Below are 24,820 nucleotides of genomic sequence, written 5' to 3' on the forward strand. Positions count from 1 at the left end.
CTGCAGTTCCCCAAGCATCCCCAATATCTAGAATTGGGTAACCACAACAAGCAGAAAAAAATGGCCTGGAAAACCCTCCAGAAATTCTCTGGACCAAATGGATCCCCCCAAACATGGAGTTACACAACTTGAGAAGCTCCAAAAGCTCGACCACCAAAGTTCCCGACATCCCTGGCTGAGGTTGGAGAGAACCTAGCCCGAACCTCTTCATAAGCTTTTAATGACTTAAAAATAAGAGGAGTTAGCAGGTAACTTGGGAGCAGATGCTGATGGCATCCACCTCTATCCCTCAGGAACCTTTATCCCAGAACATGTTGTTCTCACCACCCTTCCATTCCACTGCCAGATTCTACCCTTCTTTGCCTGGGAAAGCTGTCTCTGAAGTTTCTGAAAGGTCACTCTGCTAGCAGACTGCAGATGTCTAATGGGAATGGTGTTACTACCCCAGCTTCCTTGCCTTTCCCCTCTCTTGTATTCTATACTGTTTCCCAGAAACCCTTTGGGTGCAGAGTCTGGTTTCCCACAGTGGGTGCTGGTTGGATAATGAGTTCTTTGTTGGTTCCCTTCTCTGCTTCTTCTCTACTGATATTTTGGTTTCCCCCCTCCCCCAACTTCCAGATAAACCATTTTCTCTTTAATATTTGTCTCAGACAGGGTCAGTTTCTGGGGAAACCTAAACAAAGACATAAATTAATCATGTCAATTAATTTTCAGCCTCCCCAGGCTGAAAGGTAATTAAATACATGTCTGTATGCTCTCTGCAAAAGGTTTGAAAGGAGTGTGTGCTAAGCCATTTCACATTTATGCTTTGCTGCCAAGAAACCGACAAGAGGTGTTCAGGATGGGCAAATGTCAGCCCCCAAGGGCATGACAGCAACTGACAAAACTATTTATTGGAGGACTTCTGGCTGTCAGTTCTGATCTCTGTTGATGATCAGAGGAATTCACTCATTCTGCAAATATTTTCTGAGCTCCGCCTCTCTGCAAGAGGCCCCGGCAGCATTAGCCAAAAGAAAACAAGTACTGTCTGTTTTTTCTGAGATGTAACTTTAGATTACTCTATTAAAAAAACACTAATGAATCTGTTCAGAATTAATGCTTGAATTACTGTTAGGTTGGTGATGATTCTCAAGAGGGTGAAGGGTGAGTAATAATGGCCAGGATTTTTTTCCTTTTCCACTCTATGCAGGATTTCTTTCTGTTATTTACAACGCCCCTTCCCCTTTCCCCAAATAAATAATCACTGCAGTGTGAGGTATGCCTCAGGAGTGTTGGGACAGAAGCAAGTTTGCAAACTCCTGGGCCACAGAGATCTGGCTTTGGCAACAGAACGGAGGAGGAACGACTACCCAATGAAGAGAAAAGGTGCCTGGCCTGAGAGCCAGGAGGGCTGAACGATGGTGCTGCCAGCAGGCTATGTGACCTCAGGACATCAGCTGCCCTCTCTGGATCTGTTTTTTCACCTCTGAAGTGAGGAAAGGGGATGAGATGGTGTCTAAGGTCATGAATTATGAATATTCATGAGTCTCCTAAAAAAGAAGCAATGGATTGAAATCAAATCTATGGTTTGGTTTCACTTTCCTTTTGTGTTGTTCCCCCTTCTCACCTGGCTGGGGGTGGGAGACTGCATGTCGTGCAGCTACTAGACACTAAGTGCCATAAAGAGAGTTTGCAGTGACCTGGCCCAAGGAATTAAGGTCAGAAAGAAAAGGGGCTGTTGAAAGGGGATGGGGGTGGGGTAGAGAAATGGGGAGTAAAGATGTTTTTGAGGCTAGAGAACACTGGGGGATCCAGAATTGGTGAAGACCCTGCTGGGAAGGTTCCTGTTGATACTGAGGGGGCAGGGGATTGAGGGGGATGGGAGAACAGAAAAGGTTTTCCTTGGGGTTTTTTGGGGGTAGCTTTTATAAACTCTGGTGGCTCTCAAGCCTGGCTGTATATTAGAATCATCCAGAGAGTTTGAAAAAAATCACAGTCCCTCTCCTTCTTCTGATTTAATTGGTCTTAGATGAGCATTCTTGACAATGCTCTGGAGTAATTCCGCTGGGCAGCTGGGATTGAGACCCACCAAACAGTAACCCAGAGCATAGTAACCCAGAGCCCTCTTGCCTTCTCGCAAAAAATAAGCTACCTTATTTTTCATACTTTCTGTACACTTTCCTTCCTCTTCTGTTCTCATCCTGTGCGTCAGAATCATGGGTGGGAGATGGAGAAGGGAAGAAGAAACCCCGTGCATTCTATGTACTGGTTAGCGCCTTTATTATTTACGAGGTTAAATAAAAGATGTTTCCCTCCATGAATATAACTCATACTGCTTAAGAAAAGCTTGAAAAAATATTATACTCAAAAACAAGAAAGAAAAAACATCTCAACATGTCAAATAGGTCCCTCCCTCAAAGACAACCACTGCTAACACCAAAACATTTTAGTGTTTTCTTTCTAATTTTTTCTTGATGCCTCATTTCTTTGTTTGAATACTTTCTACTGTGTGTACCAGGGGTTGGCCAACTGCAGCCCACAGGCAAATCCAGCCTACCTCTTGTTTCTGTAAATAAAGTTTTATTAGAACACAGCCATGCTCATGTGTTACCTTTTGTCTTTCAAACTATTGGGGCAGAGTTGAATAGCTGTAATAGACTGTTAGGCCCAGGAAGCCTCATATTTACTTTTTGGTGCTTGACAAAGTCTGTTCTTTCCTGGTAGATACCCTTCTGTATTCTCTTATTTCCCCCATTTGACCTTATTACATGAGCATTTCCCATGTTGTTATAAATGTTTCATAAGTATTTCTAATAACTACCCGGTATTTCATTGCATGGAAAGGTTGTGGCTTAGCCTTACTCTTATTATTAAACATTTATGTGCTTTTCCCCCAATTTTTTCATTCTTATAATGAATGCTGCAATGAATACATTTAGATATAAACTTTATCTGTATTTTCAATTACTTCTTTAGGACAGTATCCAGATTATTCAACTGGTAGGTGGGGCGTTTCAAGATTCTCAATACATATCATCAATTCCCTTACTCAGAGATGTCATACTAGTTTATACTCCTCAGTAATATAGGGGAGAACCTACTTCACCATGCACTTGTCCGCATTTTAATGGATTACTATTTTAAACATGTTATGCATTAAGACAGGGACACAAAATGTTATTATTTTAAATTGTCCTTCTCTTACGTCTAATAAGATTGAAACTGTTGCGTTTCGTCTTTCCTATGTTGACTGCTTTTCACCTTTGCTTGGCCTCCTTCTGCACAGGGAGAAGGTCCTGCCTCACCTTGGCTTGGAGCAAGGCTCCTGCTTCTGCCCGGTTCTTTTCAACATCTTTCTCCCAGTGGATCCTGATGGTCTCAAGGATGTCGTCCAGCCCAGTGCCAATGGGAACACCCATTTGTTCCAGTTCAGACCCTGCCAACTGTTTGTACAACACTTTCACATCCTGCAAATGACAATATACACTTCAGGTGAGTTCCAGAGAACAAGGAAAGCATACAGAATTTCAGCCCGCAGAATCCCAGGTCTGCGGGCACCCCTTGTGCTTCTCATTCTGCTCCTGCCAACCATGGGGCTTCACAGAGACTGCAAAGTCCCCAACGCTCTCGTCAGCACGCGTGCCACCGTCTTTTGCAAGAAGGAGGCATTTCTAGGCTGGTGTTCGCGAGCCTGGGGCCCACATAAATAACAAAATAACACAGAGTGAGCAACAAGAGCAAGATGAAATTTATGAATTCCATAAAGTCAGAGTAGGCTGGGAGAGATTAAGAGGTAACTAAAGGGTGAGTGAGTGGTGGAGAGTGGTGGCAAATGACTGAGCTAAGAGCAGGAGGAAGTGGATTTAGGGTTCCTGGTCAGCCTAAGGTCGGACAAAAGAAGGAACTTCCCAAGGTAATCAGAGTTAGGTGGGTTTTGACTTTTACAGGGGAAAGCACGTTCGATGTCCGCTCACACAGTGACACGTGTGAGGTGGTTTAGAGTCGGTGCCATTCCACAGGGAAATGGACCGAATCATGGTTGGCAGTCCCGTTGAGTCCTGTCACTCAATGAGCTGACCTAATTTCCTTAACGAGTGCGTGCAAACCACGGCCTGGGTCTACCTTCAGAGTAATTTTGTTTGTTCTATGCAGCGCTAAACAACCACAACAACCACAACAACCACAACCTGGAATACAGTGCCTTGAGGCAGGGGACGCTCTCTCCAGCTCGACGCAGGCTCCTTCACTCACCAGTGTGGACCCGCCTTCTCCTCCATTTGCGTCCCAGCCTAGGCCCAAAGCCATCTGAATTTGAGACTCCCAGGGTCACCTCACCCACTACAAGGATTTGGAAGTACTTTACTCGCGTTTTGCCTGCAGCGCTGGGCAAGCGAGGTGGAGAGGCCCACAGGAGCTACCCTCACTGATGGGAAACTCCCCGGACAGGTGCGCGCTCTGGCCCGCAGCCAAGGCAGCGTCCGCCTGGCCCCCATTTACCTCTTCATAGCTCCTTGACAGAAAGCCAAGTTCTTCTTTCAGGCTTTCTATTTGACTCTCCAGATCCATTTTTGTCAAATTAGCTTCATCAATGACTTTATACAGAGAGTTAATTTCCTCTTCCGCTGCCTTTCGAAATGGCTGCTCATTTTCATATCTGCAGGTAAAGGAGCTTAATCAGCATAGGTGGGCAACCCAAAAGGGGAAATAATCAGATGACAAATGTTACCGACAGGCCAATTATGTGATAGACAAACGAATGCTAGAAGTCACCATTCCAACAGCTTTGAGGGCACTGTTAACGCAAGTGTTACATCTTGATTTATTAAAATGAAGGTGATGGCAGCCAACTTCTGATAACCTAGCTTCACAAGCTGCCAGGCTCATGGGGCCCTGGAAGCATAGAACTCTAGGGAAAGCTTGTCCAGGAGATGAGATGCAGGTAGGGGGATGTGGCATGTCACCATTATTCTGATTTGTCGTCCTTTCCCCCCGAGGATCGTTTAACAAACATTACAGCATTACTGAGAATCTGCTAAGCACCAGGCTAGTGATCCCAAAATGAAAAACATGGTTTCTGTCTCCAAAGAGCCCATGTGAAAATTTAAAACCGTGGCGGCAAATCCAAATGCTTTCAGGGGCCAAGTGGGAAATATAGATGAGGGACCAGGGCCGGGTCTGGGAAGCAGGGAGAGGTGGGGATTGAAGCCTACAGGACAGGTCATCCTTCACGCAAGCGGACCTGCTGCTCAGCTCCTCCCGTTACTGCTACGTGGGCAGGGGTGTGCCAGTTCTCTTCAAGAGAAATGGAGACCTGGATTTTTATGTGAAGTTTCCAGAGTTTTAAAAGCTTGCAGCCTATATAATAACACACACGCACACACATCGACACAAATCTGAAACTGCCCCCCCCCCCGAGTTCTTTCCATTTCTGGCTTGCACAGAACCTTCTTTCTATAAATCACCCAGCATCTTTGCCAATTTCTCCCAGTGTTACTCCTTTCCTTCTATGGTCTTTCACCCAGCTGTACCCCTCAGCCACATTTCATACCTTACCTTCATCCATCCATAGAACGGAGAAATCTCACATCACTCACTGAAGAAAGCATCTTATGGTTTTAGAGTTTTAAGGGAATTTAGGATTCAACTATTCAAACTCCTACCCGGTGACAATCCCTTGATAGCATTCTTTTTTTAAAAAAAAGATTTATTTATTTATTTATTTGAGACAGAGGGTACTCGAGAGAGTGCAAGCGCAAGTGCAAGGGCGGGGAGAGGGGCGGAGAGAGAAGGAGAGGGAGAGACAATCTCCAGCAGACTCCCTGTGGAGCATGGGAACTGACATGGGGCTCGATCCCAGGATTCTGAGATCATGACCTGAGCCAAAATCAAGAGTCAGTCCACTCAGCCGACTGAGCCACCTAGGCACTTCTTGATAGCATTCTTGATCGGTGATCATGTAGCCTCTACTTGACTACTTCCAGTGACAGGGAACTCATCACCTACCACTGCCACCATTCCATTTTGGGACAGCTCTAATTATTGCAAAATTTCTTTCTTCAGGAGCTTGAGTCTTCATTCCTGTAAGAGTCTGAGTTCCAGTCTCTGGAGCACTCAAAGTCAGTCTGATCCTTCTGGCAGTTCTATAAATATTTAGATCTTGTCTCTTATATCATTCTCTTTTCCTGTCATCCCATCCTCCAAGCCTTTTGTTCCTCCATTCTTCATATAAATTGGTTTCCATATCTCTCATCATCAGTGTCAGGGACTATGACCTTCCCATCTTTGTATTCTTAGCACCCACCTTCAACCTTCAGATATATGTGTGGAATGGTTAGAAATGCTCTAATTGGTCCATGTCTTGCTCAAAATGTGATGGAGACTGGAATGCAAAACTCCAGATGTTGCCTGATCAGTTCAGAGTCCCCAGGGGACTGTCTGCTCCTTTGTTTAAACTCTCTAATTCTATTCATCAAGGGCCCTAGGGTTTGCTTTACGGGGTTTTTGTTTGTTTGTGTGTTTGTTCATTTGATTTTGACCAGGTGTCCTGTCAACTAGAGTCCCTGAGCATTTTTCCACAAGTCCAATCTTCTGCCATTTTGCCCTTTCATGGCAAGATAGCTTGCATGCACCTTACAGTTAAAAATAGTGAATGAAGGAAACAAAGACAGAGCCCTGTGGCATACCACTAGAGACTTTCCTCAGAGTTGGACCTGTACCTTTGAATCCCCTCCTGCCCCTGCCCACTGAAGAGCTGGTTTTTCAAGACATTTTTATGTACTCTATATGCAGGATTAGATTTTCTACCCAGATGTATTCTTCATGAAGGACTGTATTATTATTAACATTTAGTCCTTCCGGAATCAAGTCCTGCCCTTCCAACTGGAATGAAAATCCACCCATATCACTGGGATTGGTCCCTGCTGACCCAAGTTGGAAGAGTCCCCCTTGTGCCTCTGAAGTTCTATTTTGCTTATCTCTCCAGGGAGCCTGGTTCCTGCCAGGATGTGCTCCATTCAGCATTATGGGAGGTCTTAGGTGCCCTACAGACTGTTTTTTGGAAGTCCTCTAAACATTCTAAGCATTTGACATATCTCTCTGATATCCCCCAAAGCCGCTGTTAAGCTTTTAGCTTTCTCTTGCTATCCTTTTTTCCTTTCCCTTCCATTTCAAAGTCTTCAAATAGAATCTCTTTGCTTGTGACACCCAGCACTGCCTTTCTTGACCTGCAGACCCCTCTGGCCCAGCATCTTCAGTGGCATACCACAATTTCTGCTTGGTTTCTCCATCATCCGCTCAACTCAGCTCACTCAAAGCCAAACTCATTATCTATCCCTGAATTTTAGACCAGCTTTCCTTCCACAATTTTCTATTTTAGTCAATAGAACAGCAAGTCTTCTAAATTACCCAAGTTCAAAGCCTGAAACTTATCTTTGCTTTCTATTTCCAGGCTGCATATGTCAAACCCTGCCAATGATTTATTGGACCCATCTCTGAAGTCTGCTCATGGCCACCATCCCAGGCAGACCCTGAGCTATAAGAGCCTCTGATTGCCTTCCCACAACTGACCTACAGTATTGCCCCCAGAGGGACCATCCTTAACCACATTGGGTCACCATCTGCTCAGAGACGTAAGTGTCATCCTCTGGCCCCTTAGTAATCTGATCTTGCCTTCCTTTTCAACCTTGGGTCCTGGTGCAGACCCTACCCTGCCATGCATCCAGCCTGTTTGCTCCCACTGCTCCTTGCTCATTTGCCCCACCTCTCCTCTCTACCAATACAAATCTCCCTTTACAGGTGAAGTCGGGTCATGATGAGCCACTGCTCAGATCCCTTCTGTGGGTCTCCTCTCAAGTCATCTCTGAGAGATCTGGTATGGCTGACACGGTCCTCCGGGATTTGATCTCTCCCTGGTTTTTAAGCCTCATTGGTTGTCCCTCCTTCCTTCACTCCATATGCCCCAGTTATAATGAACTGCGTGGTGGCCACTAATGTACCATGCTTTCTCATGTCCTTCTGCCTTAGCACATACTGTCCCCTCTGCCGGGAAACTCATGCCTCCTTCATTGGCCTGGTCAACTCGTACACAAGTTTAGTGTCCAAATTAGGTGTCACCTCTTTTGTCAACTTTCCCTGGCCAGACTAAATGTCCCCATTTCACTTGTGCTCCTCTCAGTGATGGCACAACCACTGTGTGATGCCACTGTCTGTTCACTCCTCTGTCTTTGATACTAAACTGTGAGCTCCTGGAGGTCTCATTCACTTCATTCCCAGTACTTGGCCAGGGGCCTGGCAGATATTCAAATATTTGTTGAATTCATTCATTTATTCACTAATTCAAAAACTGTTTGGTGGGCATCTATCTTGTGTGTGGCACTGTTATAGATGCTCGCAGTACAATGGGGAACCAAATAGACCAAGCCCCTGCTACTCTGTTGAATGGCTGGATGAAGGCATGAACACATGATGAATAAATGAATGAGTGAAAGAAATTTTGGTCAGATCGTACCTTAACTTCACACTTAATTAAATTCTATCTTAAATGTAGTAGAAATGGCTTCATGTCTATTGGCATCTATCTTTAGCTGTGCAGGAAGCCGTCGGCGGCTGGATGATGGCTTCATTTTTTTTGTGCTCCTGTGACCTTGGCGAACACAGTGTTGTCCAAGGCACCAACCCCAGCTGATTGAGAGCCTCCTTGACTCCAGAGTGGCCACTAGTGGACATCCTTTTAGCAGATGGAGAAGCTTGGTCTTAGAGAAAGGAAAGGACTCTGGGTCTGAGGAGATGGTAGAGATTTTCCTTTTCATCACAATACTCTTCTTGTCCTGAGATAAGAATGGCAGTGGGATGGATCACTGTCTTCCCCAAAGACTCCCAACTATATGCCTTTCCTCTTTGTCTACCAATTTAGGGAAATGTTCCCTTACTAACTATCCCACCACTCATCCAATTGCCCCACATCCAGAACACCTTCCCCACAGAATATTCTCAAAATCACTGTGTTCATCAATGAGAGGTCTTTTTAATTTCATTTCTCCATTAGACCAGTGTTTCCTAAACCTCACTCGCCATCATGATTTCACCCTAAATGCATCTCTCTCCTATCATTATTTACTTTACAGTGTTCCTTAAATTCATCTTCTTAAAAAGTAAATGTTAAATCAGTAAACTTGAAAAGCTCTTTATATTCAATAAATTTAAATTGCTACTATAAATTGTAGTGCTATAGTGGAAACAGTTTCATGAGTCATAAATAGAAGGTAACTCTAAAAATACGTAACTATTAAAAATACAATGTTTATCCTTATACCACTTCAAATGGTCTTCATCAGTGTCATATACACCATATTTTAGGAAACACTATATTAGACTTCGAAGAGGTGTTTTTCAACGCATGGGAGTTAAAAATACCGAGGCCTGGTCCCCACGCCCAGGGACTGTGGTTTAATTAGTCTGTGCAGCTGAGCATTGGCATTTTTAAGTGGCCAGGTAATTCTAACATGCAGCTGCAATGGAGAAGCGTTGCTCAAACCCAGCGGTTCTTCAAGTGTGCTGCCAGGACCAGCAGGATCAGCATCCTGGGGAACTTGTGAGAAATCGAGGTTTTGGGTCCCACCCCAGGCTATTGAATCAAAAACTCAGAGGGTGGGGCACAGCGATCTGTGTTTTCTGTAAGAGCTCCTGGCGGTCCTGAAGTGTGCCACAATTTGAGAACCCCTGCTCTGGACGGGGTGACACTGGGCAAAATCTCCAAGCCCTTGGGACCTGGTTTGTGTCTATAAGGAGGGTTTGAGCTGGACGATCTTTGCTCCGGATTCTCCCGGGACCTCTATGATCCCACTCCAGCCTTCTGTGCCACTGGCAGTGAATGCTGCAGACCCCAGAACAGCAGCACTCGACTTGCCCAGGAGTCTGGGCCAGCGGAAGGACTATCCCCTCTGCAGCAGATGTTACCTCTCTTTAAAGTCGTCCGCACCCGCCTGGATATTCTCTGTCTGAAGCATGAGCCGGGCATTTTCCAGAACTGCCTCGCCCACCTAGAAAGATCACACACATCAGAGGAGACAAGGTCACTGGACTGTCTTCCCTCCCTTCCCACCATGACGTGCACCAGGCACAGAGGTTCTGGGAACTTAGAGCACCTTTCTTACAGCAAATATTTTTAGAACTCAAGTGTCTCTCTCCAAAAAGGCGGGGAGGAGATAAACCATAAATCATAAAATCTGGATGTCTTTTAAGAGCCTTTAGAGTTGGATTTTTGGAGCTAAAATATTAGCCAAAGGCAGACTTATTCATAGCCTCTGTCATAATGCTGAGCTTTCAACTACCAGTGAAGTTTCTGGCTCCTTAAATGAGGATTCCCTGGATTGACTTAGTGGCTCTTCACATTTTCTGGTCATGGATGCCCTTGAAAAGCTGATGAAATCTCTAGTACAGTGCTGCCCAATAGAACTTTCCATGATGATGGAACTCTTCTATGTCTGCACCATCCATTACGGTGGCCACACATGGCTACTGAACACTCAAAATGTGGCAAGAATGACTGAGGAACTGAAAATTTAATTTTATTTAAATTTAATTTATCATTATTTTTAATAGATTTTTGGGGGGGGGGAAGAGAGAGCACATGAACTGGCAGAGGGAGAAGGAGAGAGAATCTTAAGCAGGCTCCATGCTCAGCACAGAGCCTGACTAGGGGCTCAATCTCATGACCTCGAGATCATGACCTGAGCCAAAATCAAGGGTCTGATACTTAACGGACTGAGCCAGCCAGGTGCCTCAAATTAAATTTAACTTAAATTTGAATAGCCACCTGTGGGCAGTGGCCACCATATTGGACAATGTGGCTCTAGAATTTCATCCACCCTCAAAACATACATATGAACATAAACGCTGTGCATACAGTTTGGGGGTTTCATGGAGCCATGGAGTGGTTTTTCAAAACCAGCTCCCCATACCCTACAGAAAACAGCTGAGATTCTGTTTTTATTTAGGCATGGTGTGGCCAACAGATCAGGAGATGACTGACATTGAAAAGATGTTATTCACAATTCCCAGGGGGAGGGGCAGTCCCACCATGCAGGGCCAGAGGAGGAAGTACCAGCGTTGGTCTCAAAAGGATGAGGGGAAAGCGTGGGCAAAAGACTTGTGGTTTTCATGGGAAGGAATGGGTGAAGCAGGATAAACAGTTGAGCAGGTTTAGGATTGGGTAGTTTGAAGAATTTCAGTGGTCTCTGGGCCTCTGGGGTGGTCTCTGGGCACCTGGGATGCTTAGGGCAGAGGAATACTGCTTCCTGGAGTGTAAGAACCAGAAAGAGGAGGCAGGTGGGGATATGGGCTCAGGATCGGCTGGGTTTGCACAGCAAAAGCATGGCAAGTGGTTTACTATCTCAAAGATTCACTCGCTTTGTGGGGGCAGTCTTGCCCTAACAGTGAGACCCCAGATGCCAGAGCATCAAGAACACAGAAAAAACGAAAATAGAGTTAATATTGTTGAATATAGTTCATCCAGAGGGTCCTGGCTACCTGAGGCGTCCCTGAGGATTGGCCTTGGCTGCCCTGGCTGAGTCCTCTCTTCAGTCTCCTTCACACAGCAGCAGTCCCCACATTGGGGAGCTACTTTTCCAGTCTTTGGATGCCACTTTGCCAATGCCATTTTTCAGATGACAAACTCAAAGCCAAAGGCAATCACCCTGCTCGATTTCTCACAATGATGCCCATGGCAAATGACTCACTCTAGTGCAGGACACCGAATCATAGCGGGTGTCTAGACTGTGGGCTGGAGCATGACTGCTGTAGAGATGAAGGCTTTACTGTCATTCTAGATGACGTGGCCATAGTGGGGGCAGCTGTAGGCAGATGTGGGGCCTGGGGCTTATGCAATTTGGGAGACTGCCTTTAAGAAAAAGAAAAAAAAAAAAGACTAATACAAAGGTGTGCACAAGAGTGAGGGACCCTGAAGCTTAAATTCTTAAAATTCTTCAGCTTGATACAGCTTAATTTTGTCTGTTGACGTGTTTCTGCTTTTTAAACGTGGGACCCAGGGGGTGGGCTGAAAAAGTAAAAACACTCTGAAGCATAGGTTGAATATACGTATTTGGAGGCCTACAATTCTGGAAAAGCAGAGAGATGGCTGAAAATGCAATCACCCCAAATCCTGCCTTCCAGAAGAAGCACAGCCAGCATTTGGATGTATTGTACTTCGTTTCAGCCTTTGCTTTGCCCTGCTACGATAGTAGCCAAAGTGTTAATTATTAACACTTTCCTGGTTGATTGCAAACTCTTTATGAAGAAGAGGCAATTCAAGGAGCAAACCTCGAAGGAGTCTGGTAGGAAGTGCCAGCTGCTCAAAGATGGGCCACAGTGAGGGGCCGGCTGCTCCGTGTCCTTGCTCCTCCTTCTCACTTGGGGTTGAGGACAGGAGCGCTTTCTGGGATAAATTGGACACTGTCCAGCAGAGAGGGTAGTTCTGTCCAAATGTCTGTCCTGGGAGGCTCGTGCAGTACTCCGCTCAGGGAAGCTGGAGTTCCTGCTCCAGCTGATGTTTAATAACAACCAGGGGCTTATTTGAGCCTCAGGCCGAGGCTAATTATAGGCCCTGACTTGCCAAAGCTCAGTGGCTGGCCCTGCTTCCCCATCTTCACAGAAGGATCTTAAAATAACCCGCCAGCCCTCAAGTCAGCCGGAGAGCCCCTCGCTGTTCTCCTGTAGGTAGCTCGGCTTAGCAGAGGGGGGTCCTCTCTGGTGGTAGGGGCGGCTCTGCCTCCTCCACTGTAGAAAGGGCCAGGGAGGTGGCAGGACGAGGGCTGGGACCTTGGCTGAGGTTTAGCACAGGCCCAGGACCGGGATGGTGGCCAAGGCCAAAAGCAAAGCATGGAGAGCCTGCCGTGGAGCAGGTTCTCTGTCTCCAACTGGAAGGCTTCATGAAATCCTCCCCAGGGCTGAGGACAGGAACTGCAGAGGGGAGGGAATGTACTGACCACCTACAGATATGCCCAGCCCACGTGCTGGGGCTGGCTTGTCCTGGCTTGCCAGGGCAGACTGGTAAAGATTTCAGGAGTTTTGGGAGCCAGTGGTTAAACACAGCCATCATGAAAGTTTTAATTATGTGAACTTACAATTACATAAATTATATGAAAAACCCAGTTAATAAATACTCAAAACAAAGGTCATAAATACTTAACTACTTTACTCTGTTTGACTGTCATCCAGGCCCTTGAGGTTACTGACTTCTGTTGGATCTGCGCAATGGAAACACTGCATAATGGTAGATGCCACGTGCAGCTCTTCCCAGGTCTGCACTCAGGAGGGATAGCATGTTGGGAGCTGGCTATCGGCCATGGTGAGAGGATTTACACCAGGGGAATTGGCAAGCGCTATCAACCAGAGCCTTCTATTCACGGAAGGCTGCTTGTTAAACAGATAGCAGCTCAGTGACTGTGCCTCAAATGCTATGGAATACTTAACACTCATGACTTCACTACATGCTCATGATATCTAACCTTGACAGCAACACACCTAGTTTACAGACGAGGATGCCAAGGCTCATATGTAAACTGCCCCATATCACCAGGACGGAGAGTGGCAGAGCCAGAATGCCACGCCAGGTCACTGTGACTCCAGAGTGTGCATATTTTTGTCACCAGCTTTGGAAAATAAAAGGCTCATCAGAATCAAGAGAGAGAGACTCACTGGGGAGGATTGTTTTCTTTTTCCTGTAACGGGACAGCCAGGACTCCTGGTTCCTCTTTGGGCTGCATCACAGAGATAAAGAGCTATCTTCCCCACTGGCATGAGGAAGCTCGCCAAACCAAACCAAACCAAACCAAACCAAACCAAACCAAACCAAACCACCATTTCCCACGCTGATCTCCTGAGCTTTCACTGCTGAGCCCTGTAAGCTGAGTGGAGCTGAGCAGATTGTGGGCCCAACTCTGAAGGCCTGGAGAACTTCTGTGGCCGAGTGCTCTGCAGTCAGGCCTGCAGAAGAAATGTCATCTGCATTTAAAACGGCAGGACCTGCACATTAGCTACCTGGTCCTCTCAGATTTCTGGTTGAAGCGGGTATAAATTAACTTCACCTCTCTGATCATTTTCTCTCTCCAGGAGTGAAGGCAGGACGAATACCAAATATGAATATGTATGGTCACTAGGCAGATGCTGTGAGTACAAGCATACTCGCTCATAACCCTGGAACCACTCCTGCCCTCTTTTTTAGTAGGAAGAGAGCACGAACCAATGTCAGAGTTGCACTGCAGGGTGAACTTTAAGGGTGGGGAGCTGGTAGCTTGTGCATGGAGTGCTGGAAAGGCCAGCAGGGGACAACCTCCCCTCCTCCTCTCTCTCCTCTGCCCACACAGAGCTGACTGCTACCATCAGCACATGATTACTGTTTCCCTGTGCAACATGACTTAACACCAGGTCTCCTGTCATAGCAGCATCAGTGTGAATTGGTATGTGAGATTAGGTGGTCTGGACGGAACTGGACTCAGGATTTGTAAGTTTGCTGGAGAAAATAAGATGCCTTCAAAGCATACAATTCAATGGAGGAGAAAGCAGGGCTGAGTACCGTGGGGAGGGGCAGTCGGAAGCCAAGGTAGGCACTGGCTTCGTCCCGAGAGGGATGCTACAGGCAGGGGTAAGGATGGGTTCACTGCTGGTCGGTGTTAGCTCGAATTGCTCTTGGCTTGGTGTGCAGCTGCCTTACGTTATGCCCCTGAAACCGTCTTGCTCTCGCCTCCACGTGGAGGATTCCTCAGGACACTTTACACCAGTTATTCTCAAAGTGTGGTCTCTGGAGTGGCAGCACCAGCACCACCTGAAGCCTGCGAGGAAGGCAAACTCTCAGACCCTACCTCAGATGTCTGAGCCTGAGTCTCTGGAGTGGGGCCTGACAGTCCGTGTTTGAAAAGCTTTCCAGGGGCTCACGGCATGTGCTCAGCTTGGAGAACCCCAGCTTTGCACAGACCTGCCTCCAGTGCTGCCCATGCTGCCTCCCAGGCTGCTCCTGGCATTCCTCCACGTCCTTGCCTGTGTCATTGTCTATACCTAGAACACCTTGTTTTACCACCTCACGCCCCTAGGCCTTGCCGTCTGAGAAACCCTACCCAACCTTAATGCTCATCTCAAACATGCCTTCCTCTGCAAAGCTTTTTTAAATTTATTTACTCACTCATTCTTGCCTTCATTTCTTCAGCACATGTGCCGGGCTCTGTACTGGTTGTGGGGGAATCAGCAGCCACTGGAGGGGGTGCAGTTAGAAAGGTAGTCAAAGGCCAGATCCAGGGGCAGGGCCTTGGGGGAGCAAGGGAAGGGAGGCAGAATTTGCTGGGGAGCCCATGAAAGGCTTTGAGCCGGGCACAGGTGTGATCTGTGAGGTAGGTGTGTCCCCTGCGTCCTGAGGGAAAGGAAGATTGTTGGACGCAGGGGACTGTCCCAAGGACCCAGCTAGGAAGCTAGGAAGCTCTGCAAAAGCGCTCAGGAGATGATGGCAGCTTTGACTAGGGCAGTTATAGGGGCCACAAAGAGAAGCAGACAGGTTTAAGACTCATTTCGCTGATGGAACAGATGGGTTTTGGTGATGGCGCAGTTGCAGAAAGAAGGAAAGAAAAGAATTAAGGATGACTTCTAAGTTTTTAGCCCCAGCTCCTGGGTGCATGGTGCCTTTGCTGACTCTCTTCCTCCCTTCTCGGATCATTCCTGCATCAGAGTCACACCCCGACCTATGTCCCACACTGAGTAGACAATGACCTCATTTACAAACCCAGCTCCTCCACTCATGGGTTTGGGCCAGTTACTTGAATAATTCTAAGATTCGGTCCCCTCATCCATAAAATGAGGATAATACTGCTCCGTACCTGCTAGGGAAGCTTCAAGGGTTAAAGGAACCACTCCAGGTAAAGCACTCGGTCAGCTGCCTGGCACGGAGTAGGGATTCCATGCACGGCGGCCATTAATATCACTGCTATTTACCTTAGAGCAGAGCACTTGGCCAATGATGGTCCAATGGACCTGATGGGTGTGTGCAGTCTGGCACCATTCCTGCTCCTCCGCACAGGCAGTTGAATGAAGACTTCCATCTAGTGGCTTGGTCTTTTGTTTTTTTCTTTTGGTTTTTCCTGCCCATAGTCATTTGTTAAAAGCCCTGGTCACTGGTACTATGATGACAAGGATTGTATCCCTTCCTACAGCTGTTTCCTTGCTATGGCTGTAATTATTAAAATAAATGATGCCGGTGGTGGCAGCTGAGGAATTTGACCCTTACTGTGTTTTAAAAAGGTGAGGACAAGCAGCATTTTTAGAAGGGTTATCATTTGGGCCCAAGGGTACAATTAATGCTTTATTTGGAGTTAAAGATACTGGCATCCCAGTAGCTAGAGCTGCAGGTGTGGGGAGGAGGTGGGCAAGACTGGGCCCTTGGGAAATTAGACTTGACGGGGGCTGTGGCAGGGTATAAGAGTCCCTGGAAACCCTTTATACATTTATTTGTGTGGTTTTTTTTTAAAGATTTTATTTATTTATTTGACACACAGAGAGAGACAGCCAGCGAGAGAGGGAACACAAGCAGGGGGAGTGGGAGAGGAAGAAGCAGGCTCCCAGCAGAGCAGGGAGCCCGATGCGGGGCTCGATCCCAGGACTCTGGGATCACGCCCTGAGCCGAAGGCAGACGCTTAACAACTGAGCCACCCAGGTGCCCCTACACATTTATTTGACTTCCAAGTTTAGGAAGAATGCTCAGCATGACTTGTTCTTGTAATACATGAACAAGAAGTCATTATCTGTCCCTAGTACCCCACTGAAACTGCATCTTCACCATGACGGCGAGGACTGCCATGTCACCAAACTGAACGGATGCTCCTCCTCACTCATCTTGACCTGCCGGCTACACTTGTCATGGAAGACGGACTTTTCTCTCTTGGCCTCTATGACTCAGCTCTCTCCGGCTCCTCCTTCTACTTCACTGGCTATTCTTTCTCAGTCTCCCTCACTAGGTCTTTCTCCCTTATCTGACCTCCATATGCTAGCGTTTCTCAGGTTGGGTCATGGGACTTGTTCGTTTATCCCTAAGTAACCTGGGACAGTATCAGTTGAATTAATGAGCCCAGCATTAGTGCTGCCTCTCCATGGAGCACCAAGGCAGGGAAGACACGATTCCCCCTCTCAGAGAACACCCAGGTTCCTACCTGGCTCCAACCTGAGTTCACCTCCAGCACCTCCCTCTTCCTCATTTCCCAGGTCAGAGCACTATTGAGCCTCTGCACCGATGTGGCCCAGTTCATTCCTGCCACACTGCCCAACCTTGGTTTGAGTCCCAGTCATCCCTCTGGTGATTTTGCCTGATTGTTGCTGCCAAGGGTTGGAGAGTGCAAAGCCCACGCACACCGAGTTAAGATTGCAGCCGCAGTCGTGGAGTTAGGGAGCACGTCATAAAGCCCCGACGGAGAGGTTAGACCGTCTCCAGCACAGTCTGCTCCTGAGTGCAGTCACAGCCACTGGGGATCCAGGGAGGATCAGGATCACCTGAGAGCTAAGGTTGGGTCTTACTCCGGGAGGCCAGGACGGTGGACATTTCTGGATCTGTACTGCAGCTAAATGACCTCATCATTGAACTGTGCTCTGTCTGAAGAATGTCTTTGTAGAAGGGGTTAGATGAGGACGGAGTGAGGGGCCAGAGAAGGTGGGTGGTGTTATGAACCGTTTGGGGCAATCAGGAACATCCTGGTTCCTACAGGTTGCCCTCTGTCTTGATGAGGACAAAACTTCTTAGGCCTCACCTTCCCCAGAAACCTCTCTACCCCTCCGAGGACTAGTTCTGAGCTTACCTAGCATCCTGCCTCCAGCTCCCTGGGAAACAGGAGGGCCTGATTTGGACAGCAGCCACCAGTGCTGGGCACTAAAGAGTAGCAGCCACTGTATATTCCTACCTCCTTCTGAGTGTAGGTATCACAAGGGTTTCTTTGTCATGAGCCAGCCCTTCAAGGCCTAATTTTCTACACACATCCTAACAAAATCTGAGTTTTGAGTGCTAGGCACATCAAGATACAGTGACCCTGGGAGGGTCTGTTTGGGCAACCTGCTGATTGATCGATCTCTCTCTTTCTTTCTTTTCTAGATTTAGAACATTCCAACCCCCCATTCCCTTTTTTACTGCAATGACTTACTAAGATGCAAATTTGAGCTCACATTTATTCAAGAGTGTGCTCTTGAACAAACCCACATAATTTGGGCTTTATCTCTTCTTCACTCTCCTGCTGCGAACTGAACTATTTTTCTGAACAGACTCAGCCCTTTCCAGCTTTCAGAACCATAACTCATGCTGCCACCTCTGTATGTCATGGCCTAAGCATGCCACCTGGCCACTGTGCTCTCCTTCTTTGACAGGTAAACTCTTAGTCATCCTTCAAAACCTAGCTCAGGCCACACTGTGCATCCTCTGTACATCCCAGATCCCCTGTGGGCATATCTCTATCGGTATAAGTTGTCATGCTGTATTATATTCTGACCTGTTTCTTTTTCCCCACCACAGACCTGTGTGCCCCTGGGACGGGGCAGCCTCCCATCTCTGCCTGCTCAGCCCCCGCTCAGTGCCTGGCCCGTGGACACTAGATATTTGTGAACTTAGTAGGTGAAGTAGGCTAGCTGAGGAATGCAAATGAACACACACAGGTAAGGCAGAGCACAACTAAGTAGAAGATGCCTGTGAAGAACTCAAAATCTAGAGCCAGACTTCATAAAACCCCAATAGAAGCAACCAAACAAATCAGACCCCATCATTTTTACTGTGCTTCCTACACTTTACGCCACAATCAGTCCTTCGCAGTCAGGCCGTCATTTACCCCCTGTGCCCAACACCAGTGGCCATACAGAATGGGTGCATGCTCGGTCTGCAGATGAGGAGCTGAGACCCAGGATACGAGTGACTTGCCCACAGTGCTAAGTGGCCCAGCTGAATTTCACCTGTGTCTGCCAGACTCCACAACCCACGCTCTCTTTTTTTTCCCCTTAAAAAACCCCACTTTTTATTATGGGACATTTCAACGAGGTAAAACTATATGTAAAGGTGGAGAGAGACGAGAACGATGGCCCCCTGTCTCCCCACTTCCATAACTAAAATCTCATGGCTAAATTTAAAAATCTCTATTCCTGCCACCCCCCCACTCCTGTTTGAGATTATTACATACGTGTCACTTCCTCTATAAATATTTCAGGAGTCATGCTCTATTTTGAACTTCTGCATTTTAATTTAAAAGGTATCAAAGTAACACATACATTTGATCACGAAATGAAACAGGGCTGAAGAGAAAGGCTGGTGCAGAAAAGTGTTCCCTGCCCCACATCTGCTTGTCCTGCAGCCCCAGTCCCTGCAGCTTCTGCTTTTTGTTTGCCCAGAGCTTCCCCCATATTTCTACGAATTTTTGATTGCTTGAGTTATCAGCCACAGACATCATTTATTGACTTCCCAGCCGACAAATGAAGATTTAACTCACTCACACTCCACAGCCCTTTTCCTGTATTTATTGGCCATCTTTGTAGCTTTAAATAAGAAAGCTCTATTTCTTGCTGTGTCAGTCATGGATGGAGCTTCCCTTTCACACACTCGCACTCTCTTATAACCACAGGTGTTTTATTGTCGAAGGTCAAAGGGAAGACACAAAACCAGCTTAATTACTAACCTACTTTACTGACGCCTGTGTGAAATACAGGTCCTCTCTGCTAGGAATTACGACACAGGTGCCTCTGGCTGTCAGAAGCTATGGGCACATAGCCAAATTGTTTTATTTCCCACCTGAGCGTCCTCAGGCATGTGGAATAATGTCAGCTGCTTCGTTCTTTCTCGCAGTGCTACCCTCTCCAGGGCATGTCTACACAGTCCCCGTGCAGCCATCTACCCATCTTACCACCGTACTTGAAGCATGAGTCTGGCATTAGGTGGCTCCATTTCTTCTCTTGTGAAATGGAGCCGCTTTAGCTTGATAGTACCGGGCACACAGTAATCCCTTAATTGGTGTTTGTTAAGTGAATAAGTGATATACGATTAAAGAGCCAGACATATGAAATAATGATGAGAAACCGATTCACAAGCAGCAGACTGGCAAACCCTTGGGAAAAGAAGGTGTGGACAAAGGTAGTTCTCACACACTGTTCTGGGAGGGTAAATCCAGGTAGCCACTTTGGGGAGCAATTTGGCAATGTCATGTAAGAGCCGCTGACAGGCACAGCCCATTCTGCTCCTAGGTACTTGCTGAGAGCAGGGTCAGAAACTTTTTCTATGAAGGGCCAGAGAGGAAATTATTTTAGATCTTGTGGGCCTGCCGTTTTTGTGGCGACTACACAACCCTGCCCTTGTAGGATGAAAACAGCTGCAGAAGATTAGTACGTGAATGGATGTGACTGCATCCCCATCAAACTTTATCTATAAAAGTGGGTACCTGGTTGGATTTGGCCTGCTTACAGTAGGATGCCCACCTCTGTCCTAGGGAAACTCTCACATGTATGCATGAGAAGGTTTATGCCCTCTCCTGTTTATGACAGAGAAAAGTGCAAATAACCCATATCCATCAATAACAACAACAAAAAATTCATAACCTGTAGAAAACAGTTCATAACCTATGGTGTATATATGATGAAATGCTACCTGGGTCACCATGATCAATCTCAAAAACAAAATGAGAAGTGAAGAAAGCAAGTTGCAGAGGGAAATAACTATGTGGTGGTGAATTTTATGTGTCAACTATTTTATGATGGTCAGATATGGTCAAACATTATTCTAGATGTTTCTGTGAGAGTGTTTTTGGATGAGATTAATATTTAAATTGGTGAACTTTGAGTAGAGTGGATTGCCCTCTGTAATGTGGGCAGTTGAAAGCCTTAATAGATCGAAGACTGAGTGCCCCCCCCCCCCCCGCCCCACAACCCACCAGGGGAAGGAAATTTGTCATCAGATGGTCTTTGGACTTGGTCGGGGACATTGGTTCTTTCCTGGGTCTCCAATCAGATGACCCCTTAATCTGGAACACCTATCCTCCATTATCCTGTGAGGCAATTCCTTAAAACAAATCTCTTTCTCTTTATATGAATATCCTATTGGTTCTGTTTCTCTGGAGAACCCTAATACACAGAATGATACAACTTAATATGAAGTTTAAAATCATGCAAAACAATCCCATAAAGGGTTTATATACATATACAGTAAAACTGGAACAACATTGGTGGGAAAGATAAACGCCAAATTTAGGGCAGTTGTGGCCTCTGGGGAGGGGAATGGAATCAGGACAGAGCACAAATGAGGTTTCCATTGAAATCTTTGGTTTCATGTTTAAATATAAAAGGTCTGGGGTGCCTGGGTAGCGCAGTGGTTGAGCGTCTGCCTTCGGCTCAGAGCGTGATCCCAGCGTTCTGGGATCGAGCCCCACATCAGGCTCCTCCACTAAGAGCCTGCTTCTTCCTCTCCCACTCCCCCTGCTTGTGTTCCCTCTCTCGCTGGCTGTCTCTCTGTCAAATAAATAAAATCTTAAATATAAAAGGTCTGTAGCAAATAACATTAAGGTTGACAATTCTGGATGTTGAGGATGCCTTTTTTATATGTTTGAAATATTTCGTAATTAAGAAGGGAAAAATGAGATAACATAAGCAAAACAACCAGAAGAAATCTAGCACAGCAAACGTTATGCGGTAGGTCCCTAATGTGCAGAGAGGGAGACTGACTGGAGAAGGCAGGTCAGAGATGGGTAGACGAGGTGGAGGGCAGGGGAGAGCCTCTAGTGCTCCAGAAAAGGCCTCCTTGGGCCGCAGGGATGACGATGGAGTGGGACTGGCTGTGGACTCAGGCCTGGGGCTGGGCAGGAGGTGTGGGGACGTGGGAACTAAGAACAGCACTGTGAATGTGGTGGAGGCTGTGCGCAGGTGTGGGTCTGCCATGGGATCATGGTCACAGTCGCTGGAGCTCTCCCAGCGGCACTTTGTATTTACCCTAAGGGGGCCCTTCAGAAATGGTTATTCCCGACTTCTTTCTGACAAGATTTGTTTCCTGGGTGCTGGCCAGAGTCAGAGGAATTTGTCCTCTCACTGGGGATTTGTTGAGGCTTAAACCAAATTAGGAGCTCTTCTTTCCTATTTCAGGGGTGGCTGCTGGAGCAGTCAGTGCTCAGCCCTGGGGTTTTTTTAAAACACTTTTGTATGCCCCCAGTTTCCACTGCCTTTCCTTTCCCACAAACTGCACTTGGGCTCTGCTTTTTGGGAATCTGTTGGGGACAAGTGTGCTTCTCCGCCTCCTGCTCTGCATCCCAGAAGCCCTCTGGGGTAAGACGCCTCAAGCTTTGCTCTGTCTCGGGTGGAGCTGGGCACACAGGCTCTGGAACCAAATTGCCCAAGTTGAAAGTCTTGTCTCTATCACTGTCTGGCTGTGTGACCTTGGGAAAAGTTATTTAACTGCTCTGTACCTCAGTTTCCTCGTCTTCAAAAAAGGAGTCATGAAAGTATTGGCCTTATAGCGTTGTTGTGAGGTTGAGTGAATTAAGATATGCAAGAACCTCAGAACAAGTTCTGGAACATAATAGGTGCTCAATAAATGTCAGCTATGTTCCTCTCCACTGGAGAGGAACATGGAGGGAGCAGAATGCCAGCACTATTTAAATGGCATTTCTCTCTTCCCCACACTTGCTTAAGGTACACACCCATAGGAGACATAGTGTGTTAGAGCAAGAAGTGAAGAGCTAAGCTGTGGGCTGCCTCCCACATGGAGGAGTGAGGCCTCTGCAGAATTCTCTGCCATCTGCTTTCAGGAAACCTTAACTCAGTAATTTCATGACACAGTCTTAGAATGCAGAGAGCTCTTGGAGATCATGAAAGATGAAGACCCGAGGCCCAGAGAGGTGTGGTGGCTTATCCCAGGCCCCAAGGCAGGTCCTTTGCCCTTGAGAGTCCAGTAGCAAGGAGGAGACCATGGGCTGTGACTGGAGAGACAGGGTTTCAGACCCTGTCTTTGTTACTTGGGGATTGCGATGCTCTAGAAGTCTCCCTGTCTGTACACTGGGGGATAAGGAAACTTGCTGTCCAGGGTTACAAAATGATTTGAAGAAATGTATGTGTCACAACACAATGGTAACTTGGTTGGGAAGTCCCTGCACTCCTCCACCAGGCCCCAAAGGGGCACCCATCCTGGGCACAGAGGTGGAGCCTGCGACAGGCATGGCCGCCTGGCCTCATTTGAGAGGGGTCCTGCCCAATAGGGCAGCCTGCAAGGGTGAGGGACGGCCAGAGGCAGCAGCTGAAGGAGGGGCTTCTCCTTGCAGTGGGTCCAGGAGGAGAGTCTTACAAAAACCCAGAAAAGGGTCCCCAAGAGAAAGAATCTGGTTTAAACTTTAGCCAGACCCAGACACTGTGAAGCCACCTCACAATAGCATGTCTCAAGGAAGAACTCTCCAGTCATCTTTCCCTCTCTTTCCCCTCAGCTTGCACTTTGGTCAGGTTGAAACAGCAGTGGGGTGTGAGGGTAGGAGAACTGCAAGAAAGAGCTGGGTGCTAGGCTTGTCTTGGGAGAGTGGGGAGATGAGGGTCGACATGTTGAATAATATACCAACTAGACCCTCTATTTACTGACTTAAGACTGTATTTTGTGACTTAAAATATACCAACTAGACCTTCTATTTACTGACTCGAGACTGTACTTTGAGACTTAAAAATTCCAGAGCATGGAATTTTTAGTTACCAACAAGTGATCAGAAAAGTCATGAGACTATCTGTGTTTTCAACCGGGGCTAAGAGAGAGTATTCACCTTCTGATGAACAGGTCAAAGGGGACCTCGGAAGAGGTTTCTCTCAAACAAAAGCTGTTTTATTAAAAAAATTACTTAATTTATTTGAGAAAGAGAGAGAGCTAGTGGGAGGAGGGGCAGAGAGGGAGACAAGTAGACTCTGCGTTGAGCAGGGAGCCCGACTTAGGGCTCAGTCCCAGGACCCTGAGATCATGATCTGAGCTGAAACCAAGAGTCGAATGCTTAACCGACTGAGCCACTCAGGTGCTCCCAAACCAAAGCTGCCTTTATAACTATGCCTCCTGAGTCCTTCCTGTTCAATGTGCAGCTGACGTCTATCATATGCCCAGCACTGCACTTAGCACGTAGCAGGCACTCAACAGTGTGGATTTAATGACTCATCATCCCTCTTAGACTTTCAGGTCCTGGAGTCTGAGAATTTTGATGTGCTCTATGTGAATTCCCATAGTTCCCAGTACACAGTAGACCCACTTTCAATGCCTGATGAATGAACATAATAAAACTGAATTCTGTGCCAGCCCCACAGCAGCTACCATGACAAATATTACACTGTCAAGACTGCTGGTGAGGAGGGAGGCAGGGCCAACGCATGCCAACATCACTAAAGATTCTGCACTTACATGTGACACTAATTACACCCACAGACCAAGAATCTGCAGCCTAATCTCTGACACTGACAAAGCCTTTTTCCACTCACGTTATTCTCCTTAAATTTCAAAAGGGTCAGGGCCATGTCGGCAGGTATAATTATCTCCCTCTTTTTGCAGATAAGGAAGCTGCAGGTGGGAGAGATTAGGGGCCTGGGTGAAGCATTTGGTAAGCTGAGACTAGGGTGGGGCTGACTCAGAACCCCCTGACTCCAAATGCAAGCTCTGACCTAAACCCAAAGCCACAGAAAATGCAACTAAAAGAGAAAAAGCGGGGGTGGTTTCTTCATCATAAATGGAAGCAGGTGAGAGTAAGAAAAGAATTGCTGGCAAATATATGCAAAGTCTCGGGGCAAAATGAAATTTTATGGGTGATTTCTAATCCTCAGGAAATTGGGAGCCATTGTGGAAAATCTGACA

General features: G+C 46.9%; 1 protein-coding gene across 1 annotated transcript in view; it reads right to left on the reverse strand.

Moving 5' to 3' along the window:
* BFSP2 (beaded filament structural protein 2) overlaps positions 1-24,820 on the reverse strand; it is a 58,557-nt gene that overhangs the window by 15,723 nt on the left and 18,014 nt on the right. Inside the window, exons 2-4 of the mRNA XM_044383551.2 lie at positions 9,934-10,016; positions 4,477-4,633; positions 3,285-3,446 (exon numbers count right to left, since the gene is read on the reverse strand). Of these exons, the coding sequence (XP_044239486.1) occupies positions 3,285-3,446; positions 4,477-4,633; positions 9,934-10,016 (402 nt within the window). The remainder of the gene's footprint in view (positions 1-3,284; positions 3,447-4,476; positions 4,634-9,933; positions 10,017-24,820) is intronic.

The sequence above is a fragment of the Ursus arctos genome, unplaced genomic scaffold (assembly GCF_023065955.2).
Source record: "Ursus arctos isolate Adak ecotype North America unplaced genomic scaffold, UrsArc2.0 scaffold_20, whole genome shotgun sequence".
In the NCBI taxonomy this organism is placed as follows: Eukaryota; Metazoa; Chordata; class Mammalia; order Carnivora; family Ursidae; genus Ursus; species Ursus arctos.